The 8,721-nt window shown below is 51.6% G+C and overlaps 1 protein-coding gene across 1 annotated transcript; it reads right to left on the reverse strand.

The window, feature by feature from the left end:
• Positions 1 to 518: 518 nt before the first annotated feature.
• Apln (apelin) lies at positions 519 to 8,193 on the reverse strand. The gene is made up of 3 exons (XM_051141546.1): positions 7,766 to 8,193; positions 1,488 to 1,659; positions 519 to 833 (listed from the first exon to the last, which is right to left on the reverse strand). The coding sequence occupies exons 1-2, from the start codon at positions 7,830 to 7,832 to the stop codon at positions 1,493 to 1,495; spliced, it is 234 nt and encodes a 77-aa protein (XP_050997503.1). The 5' UTR covers positions 7,833 to 8,193; the 3' UTR covers positions 519 to 833; positions 1,488 to 1,492.
• Between the last annotated feature and the right edge of the window lie 528 nt (positions 8,194 to 8,721).

An 8,721-nucleotide genomic window follows, 5' to 3' on the forward strand; every position in this document is an offset into this window, starting at 1 on the left:
TAGGGAAGCTAAGTGATCTACAGGGATCCTTTGGGCTCTGACTTTCTATGATTTTTTTTTTTTTTTTTTTTTTTTGCAAAAACAGCTATCCTGCTTAGTTAGCTTTTACTCCCAAGAGAGTATAGAACTATGTCAGGGTCAGCACTCTCCCTTCTGACCTGGGGACTGAACTAGGTGGAATAGAGCAGAGAGAGAGGCGGGGGGGGGGTGTGTTAGGAAACACAGTGACAAAATACTTCATCGGCTCCTCTCCTTTGCCTCTTCCTTTAACAGGGACAGAGAGAGGTAAGGAAGAAGCCATGGCAGCTATTTCCCCTCACTCCTTCAGCATGCCCACATTTCAGTGTCTCCATGCACCTTCTATAGATCCCAACACCCAGTCCCTCTCCGCCAAAGTCTCATTGCACAGCTCTGTACTCCCTTCTAGGCGAGAGGTCCAAGTGGTAAGAAAGTATGGATGTGCAGGAATCCACTGAAGGTGGGAGTGCTGCTGTTCAGTTCCCATGGCAAATAAAAGTCAGAAGGACCAAATGAAGACTAAGGCCAATAGATGGGGACTAGAGGATAGAGCAGGCCAAGGAGAAGCTGGGTCTCCGATGACAATACAAGGGGAAGATGGACCGAGGGGATCCTTGTGAGAGAAATGGAATCGTCCAAATGAGGGGCAAGACCACGCCATTAGAGGAACTTGGTGGGTGAGAAGAGCTGGGACCATCAACAGCTATAACAGGTGCAGGATGAGAGCCAAATGGATGCGAGGGTCCTGGAGAAGAGGACGAATCTGTGAAGTAGAGAGAACGGCACTGGGTGGGCATGTGGAGATCTCTTCAATCCTAAAGAGACAAAATGACCAGAGAGAAATCACGGACATATCCTAAGTCAAAGGAATCCCTTAGAAAAAGAAGTGACAGGAAGTCATGCCCACTCTACCCCCTAATCCCAAGGTACCAAGTTAATCCCCCTTGTTTCTGGCTGCAATGAGAGGGGAAGCAGGCTTCAGGGACAGGCACAGGCTCTGTTCACTCTAAGGCCACCTTTCGTTCTTCTCTGCTCCTCACAGCTCTGCACAGCTACAGGCTCTCCTGTTCCCTACTTGACAGTCCCAAGGCTCTCTGCTGTCTTTCCAGTCACCCCTGGACATGGCATGAGGTCCACTGGGTATCTATAGGCATGCCCTCAGCACACCTCTCCAGCCAAGGCCTGCTAGGACTTCCAGAACTCTCCAGTGACAACAGCCTGCCCAATCCCAGGCAGCAGGAGAGAGGAAAACAAAACACAGCCCTTGGGAGGGAGTCAGGAGATTGGTCTCAAGCACTAAGCCCTTCTCTGGGCTTATTTCATAGAAGGTTCCTCTTCTATACAATAGAGAGATGATATGAGTACTTTTTACGAGCTCCCAGGAAGCTCTAAGACCCTGGTGTGTCTGGCCTTTGACAGTAGGTTGTCCATCCCCTTTAGTGCTGCCAACTGGCAAGGGGCTCTGATACCTGATTCAGAAAGGCATGGGGCCCTTATGGGAGAGACGCGGCCGCTGTCTGCGGATTTTCCTCCTGCCTCCCTGCCAGGGCCCTGGTCCAGTCCTTGAAGCTCTGGGCTGCACCAGGTAGCGCATGTTGCCTTCTTCTAGCCCTTTCTCATCTGGAGGCAGCAACAGTGGCACTGCAGAGAGGAGGAAATCTGTTAGCAAGGAATAGAGATGGAGACAGAAGAGGAAACCACAGTCTAAGAGACTGTGCAAATTCTCCACAAGGTGGCACCCCTCGTAATTGTCTTTTCTACCCTGATGAAAAGATGTCCGATTCGCACACTGCTCTGGGGCAAGTGGAACCAATCATTTTACCATTGAGGTAACTGATTTTACATTATAGATACATGATAATCATGTATCTATAACAAGCAAGCTCTTCCCATGGAAATGTCATGATTGGGGGTGCCCTCTGCAGCATCAAGCCTGTACTTCTTCAAACATTTCAGACATACATCACAATGATGCCACAGCCGGGAGCAGTGGCCCAAACCTGGAATCCCAGCACTCGGGATGCAGAGGCAGGCAGATCGCTATGAGCTCGAGACCAGCTTGGTCTACAAGGCGAGTCCAGGACATCTAAGGCTACACGGAGAAACCCTGTCTTGAAAAAAAAAATAAAGAAACAAAAAACAACCCCCCCAAAAGATGTCTCTTTATGGACCCATGCCCAAATATCACAATTATTGAATAGAATAACGTATATTTCACTTGTTCTTTTCTTTTTCTTTTTAGCTGTGATATTTTAAAGCAAATATCAAATGCCTGTCACTCTAGGCTTACATCCTTTGATAGGTCACCCACTTCTGTGTGCTAGAGATCTCATCTGTCCCCCCTCTTGGGCACCTCAGCAGAAGTTAGATATCTTTGTCTCCTTCATCAGAGTTAGGTATTTTTGCTTTCCCCACCCCATTTATTTATTTATTTATTTTTGTTTTGTTTTGTTTTTTCAGACAGGGTTTCTCTGTGTCACTCTGGCTGTCCTGGACTCACTTTGTAGACCAGACTGGCCTTGAACTCATAGAGATCCACCTGCCTCTGCCTCTCAAGTGCTAGGATTAAAGGTGTGTGCCCAACCTTCTTTGCCCATTTTGGACACTTCATCTGAGGCTTTTCCTTGCTCCAGAGGCTTCCTCGTGGTTGGGGCATAATTAACTCAGTCTGCTTTGTACTGGGGTCTATTTAATCTGTGACCAGATTTAGAGGCTAAGAAATACGACATGTGTAGGTTTGTTGGGGCTATCACCTCCCCACCAATCTACCATCCTAGGCCATACCTCCTATCCAAAACTTGGTCTAAATTCTTTCCATTCTAACCCCACCTGGGTTCTGTTATGCTATCCTAGGCTCCTGTCTCTGTCTGCCCACATCTGGCTTAGTGCAGAAGTCATCTGATGCCCCTGGCCCCCGACAATGGAATCTAAGTTGTGTGGGATGTTCTTGGGAAAGATGAGGAAGAAGGCACATTTGCCTTGTGCGGGATGTTCTTGGGAAAGATGAGGGAGAAGGCACATTTGCCAGCTCTCACAAAGCCAGCAATCCAGCTAGGAAAGCTGAGCTAGTACCCAGACACACTCTTGGCCATTAGAAGCAGACAGTGTGCAGAGATGAGCCGGTTCTGGAGAAGAGACAGAGGAGCAGGATGCTTATGCAATGCCCAGGATGGGAGTGGCCTTCAGAAATGCAGCGATGCCTGAGGACAATGATAATGAATGCCAGCCTCTGTTGCCTGCACACCAACAGATTTGCCTTCAGCTATATATCCCTGTTCCTCAAATCTCATTGCCGTCCAGCAAGGAATTCCCACCACTGGTTTACAGTTTCCATATAGTATTCAGTTGGTTACTCCTCCTTCCCCCCAATCCTCCTTGCTTCCAACACCCCCATAGTCTGGCTCCTTCCTTGGCCCCTTGGTTCTAATGAGTCTTCTTTAGCTTGCACACAATTTCCAGGAATTTAGCATCCTCTGGGTCAAAAGTAGAAGAGCTTTGTCCTTATGTCCCTCTTTGCACAGACTTTACGGCTGCAATTCTTCCTATTCAGAGCCAGACAAGCGCGCGCGCGCGCGCGCGCACACACACACACAAACACACACACACCCTATCCCTACAACACCCTTCCATTCTTATTTAGGGAAAACCCACCAGACCTATTAGGACCCAGGAGTTTACTGTGGTTGTCTTGCCACACGTGCGTGTTCATGAGTAAAGTGTGTTAGTGTGTCAACTGAACCTCTAAACCTATCATCTGTGAGAAATAAGATTTAAAAATAATATTAGTGCTTTGGAGGCAGAGGAGTGATGATGAAAATGGTTAGAGGCTATTTCTGTTTGAGTGACCCAAAGCTATTCTTTTGCTACCATCTGTGAAGGAGCTGGGGGAGCACCATCGTTCCATCCCCACCAGTTGATCTAGCTGATGTCCTGAGTTTTAGGATCTCATCAACACTTACTCTGAGCCTTGAGGATGGCTCTGAGTGATGCCAATGAGAAATCAGAACCAGAGACACATTTCAGGTACAGGGTGGTAAGCAGTGTGGCCAGCATGTGGTCATGCATAGGGGAAGGACCCTAAGGGCCTTAGGAAAATGAGACCTTGATTCTCACATCGACGTCTTCAACTACTATTGGGAACAATGGTGAAGGCCATTGTATCCTAGGGGTACAGCAGTCATGGACGGATGGTGCCAGGAGAGAGATAGTATCACCCCTCTGATGTCCTCGTAGCCTGAGACTATCAGTGTCTATGACCGTCCACAAGGACTGGGGGAAGGGCACTGTAGGAAGAGAGGTCAAGAGCCAGGATGAACAACATGCTGACAGTAGCTTAGACACAGGCCAGGAAGATGTCTAGACTCTAGACCTGCAGAGAAGATCCACCTTGAGTTCACTGAGGCTCAGCCAGGCCTGGGAAAGCAGCCACCCCAGAAGCCACTTGGCCTCTTCTATCCTATTGGGTTGGGGCTCATTGTCTTTCCCATCGCAGGAAGTCTCTGGGCTCCTCCTGCACTCTGATCCCATCACCCACTCGTTTCTTACTTTTGCTGCTGAGACTAGTCAGATAAGCTGATACCTGAAACCCTGGCTTTGTCCTGTCTGAAAGAACAAAGTAGAAGCCACTGATTCTCATCACTGCAGAGGTCCTGGCTATACAAAAGGCATTTCCCTTTAGAAACACGGACTACCCCAATACATCTCAGTATGCCCACCCAACTCATTTTCTGCTTAAAAGGAAGCGGAGGGCTATTTCCCAGAGAATCTCAAGCCAAGAGGATTGGAGCCCTGGCTCGTGAGAGTGAGGCAACAGCGTTTTCAAGCTGGGAACTGTAGCCAAGGGAAGAGGAGGCTTTCATTTTCATGCAACCTGAACTCCGACTCTGCTGAGACACAAAAAGAAGCCTGTGTGACTTTTCAGGAGCACACCAACCTCAACAGGAATGGTGCACCTGTCTTCTTGTCCACCCGAGGCTCTGATGAAGAGCCCACCAGGGAGGCTACATCTCCTGCTCTGAAGTAATGCTCCTGTCGTTGGGATAAGAGACACTCTTCGGTGCCTAAACATTCACCTTCTTCTGAGACACTGTGCTGTCTTCTACCTCCAGCCTGGCTCCTCTGGATAAGGCTCAGGAAAGCCTGGCCTCCATTTGACTAGCCTTGGTACTATACTGTTGACAGGCCTGGCTCAGGTTACAAGGGTGCCTAGAGTTTAGACCTGAGGGGGTGTGGGGGGAGGGGGGAGGAGAGATGTCCTCCACATTGAGAGGAGTACAGTAAGCTGTCCTTATACTGCATATTGGAGCCAAAATTGGCAAGAGGGAGTAGAAGGAGAGAAAGTGGTGCTCAGAGACCAAGGGACACACGGCCAGGACCCAGAACCTCTCAGCCTCAGAAGAGCAAAGTGTAACCCAGGTCAGGAGGCAATGAGGAGTGTGTGTGTGCTTGGAGGAGGGGCGGAGAAGGAGGGTGAACATTCCAAGGCAGAACAGAAAGTGGGAAGAGAAGAGCTAGCATGATTTTTAGAGCCTGCCACTTTGGGGACGCTGGCTGGGGAGAGTCCCTGTAAGTCTGTGCTAAGGACAAGGCAATTCTATGGCTCTTCTTTCTAGACCAGGACACAGGAGAAGTAGAGTGTGCGTTCCTGAACCTCTGGCTGGCGGCCACCTCCAAGAAGGTGCCCTTCTTGGTTCCAGGAATGAGCAGGAGGCAGAGAAACCATGAGAGCTTTAGAAGTAGCCAACGCTGGCCTTTAAGAGCATACAATGTTAATGTTAGGCCCACATTAAAGTGTGCAAAAGATTTATGTGTAAAAGGAGGAGACAGAGCAAGGAGGTTCAAGGTGTGGACCAGAAACCCAATGTGTTCTGGAAGTCTGTTTAACTTCTTTGAAATCATCTTGCCCCCTTTGCTAGTAATACCCCAACAGCTAGAATCTAAATGTTCACAGTCTCCCTTATACCTTCTGGGGAAATAGGCAGCTTCAGGTGGTCTAACCTCCTCTGGGAGCACCCTTTCTGCACCCAGTCACTTTCTTCTGTAAAGGCACCACCTTGGACTATCTGCCTGAAGTCAAACTATGGGGGTGTCTCGTCTTGCCAAACAGACTGGCTGTGTAAGCTCCAGGATAGAGGTGCGGCGGGGTGCTGCGGTATCTTTATTCATAGGTTTTGCTCCTTACCTGCCATTGCCTGGCTGGCAGGAGTTTCTGAGGAGAGAGTCTACGCCCCTCTTCCCAAAGAGGTGGCTGCCTCAGTGCTAGGATCTTGCTGGAGACCACTGGTCAACTACCTGGAGGCAGGAGGCATCAAGGAGCCAATGCGCTTTCTGGAGGAGAAGCCTGGCTGAGATCAAGGCAATGCCAAAGAACCAAAGCACAGAAAGGAGGTGGCTACAAAGAAAAGCAGGCAAAATTGGCCAGAACCCCAGAGGCTCCCAGGCAGTGGGCCATCTTCCGGTTCTGGTTCTGGAGGGGTCCAAACTAAGAAAGTTCCTTTAGGAAACCCACTCTCCTGCGCTCAACAGCCCTCCCTCCTTCCCTCCCTCCGGTCTGGAAGTGCAGGAGGGGGGAGCCTCCACTCTCAGCTCCCGGGTTACTCTAGCCCTGGCACTGGCAACTGTCCACCTGGGCTTGACCTTCCCTTTCTGATGTGCCAGGCAGGCTACAGTGACAGCCAGATCACAGGACTGGGGCAGCTGAAGGTGGGAGCTGGCAGCCCCAGGAGGCTCTGACACACAGGGGACAGGCAGCCTGGGGCAGGGGCTCCTTGAGTCACTGAGGACCAGGACTGAAGTTGGCGAGGGAATATCAATGCCAAGATTTCAAGGGGGGAGGGGAGTTAGTACAAGTGGAGGTGAAGTGACTCCCCTTCTCTGACCTGCATGGAGGTTGTCAGATCAAGTAAGTGCCCTTGTTTTCTGGTATGGTACCTGGAGACAGGAGGAGCAATTTTATACCTGGGGCAAAAGTGGAGGATGAAGGCAGAATATATTAAGAATCAAGTCTCTGGAGAGATGGAGCCTGTGGGTCCCCATGTTCCACAATGGAGCAAGGAACAAGATTATCCAGGACCTTGGACTACAGGAGAAAACCAGCTCGGGGGTGGGGGGCCCTGTCCAGTTCAGATCTGCCTAAGGAGGCTGCTTACACACACAAGTTAAAGAAGTAACAGCTGGGATCCACTAGCCACTGTGGTCGTCCCCGCCCCCGCAGTGTGCCTCTGACTATGCAACAAGTGTCACGTCTACATGTTGGCACATCATCCCCAGTAGCTTGAGTTCCTGGACAGGCCTGTGACCCCTAAATTCCAAGACCCAGAGACCCTCAATGTGGAGCTCTGACCCACTCAGCTCAGGTCAGTTGCCTCCACTGATCCATGAGATGAGCCGGACACGTCCCCATCCTCCCTACCACCACGTGGGGTGCAGGGTGCAGGACATTGGGTGCAGGTCTAAGGCCCTGAGTACTTTCAATTGCAAAGGGCATTCAGGAGTTGTGATCTACAACGTAACACCGAACCCCGTGCTATCCAAGGAAGCAGCCTACAGGGCAAGTCATCCCCCTGGCCCCGATGCCCTATCAATCGGCCTCCCGGGGTGGCTGGCGCGTGGCTGCTTCTGCAAAGCTCGCGCCGGGTTTCCTGGGAGGCGGGAAGAGCGCGAGTGGGGCAGAAAGACAGGAGTAGGCAGGCTGCAGCTCTGAAGAGCCCCATAGGAAGCCCAGGCAAGCGGGAGGGCACGCACTCACCTCCACACACTGCAGTCAGGGAGAGCCAGAGTAGCAGCAGCGCCTGCAAGTAGAGCCTCAGATTCATGCTGTAACTCGGTCCGCTTTGGCCCTGAAGAGCCCACCGGTGGGCGGAGAGGCCGGGCACCCCAGATGCAAAGAAAGGCGCGAGCCCGGGCTGGCACGTGCGGGCACGGAGCTGGCGTGACCCTCGGACCGCGGGAGAATGAGTGTCCCAGACGCGCCGCTGGCTGCCGGCCCCACTGCCTGCTCACTGCCTCTGCTCTGGTGCAGCCTCCTCTGCTGCTGCAGGGCTGGCCTTGGTAGATACCGGACGGCGGTGGCAAAAACCCTCCAAGTAGCTGACTGTGCTCAGCCCGTGACTCCCAACTACCCGTTGGTCCAGGCTGCAAGAGAGAATGCTTTGCTGCTCACTTCGGGGGCTGCATTTTGTAGCTTGTGGTTTGGCCGCGAGCCTACTTGGTCATGTGGTCATCGGGCGGGCTGGGGGGGGCGGAGGTGGGGGCAGGAAGAGGGAGAGGGAGCGAGCCTCCCGCACCGCCCCCCTCCCGGCAAGCACGCTGCAGCCCTATCCAGGGCGCGAGAGGGAACACCGAGGTGGCCCCACAACAAAGGCTGAGCGACTGCTCGGACTACCCACAACCTCTCCCCGACAATGCCTGCCTGGCCGGGATCCAGAGGGTTTGTAGAGACCTGAAGGATTTCAAACACAGGAAACATTTGGAGCAGTGAGGGGCACACTTAACCCTTTCTCACCTGGTTTCCTTAACTGCTGTCAGGATACCAGGGCATTTAGAGATGGACTCTATTTGGGCTCCCCACAACACCCTCCCTCCATTCCCGACCCTGACCATGTTCTTTCTCTCCTTGTCACTCTTCATCCCCAAGTATGGGTTTGCTCAAGACCTTCCCCTACTCTGCGTCCTTTTCTCGGCATCTTCAACTGAATTAGAATT

This window comes from Acomys russatus, chromosome X (genome assembly GCF_903995435.1).
Source record: "Acomys russatus chromosome X, mAcoRus1.1, whole genome shotgun sequence".
Taxonomy (NCBI): Eukaryota; Metazoa; Chordata; class Mammalia; order Rodentia; family Muridae; genus Acomys; species Acomys russatus.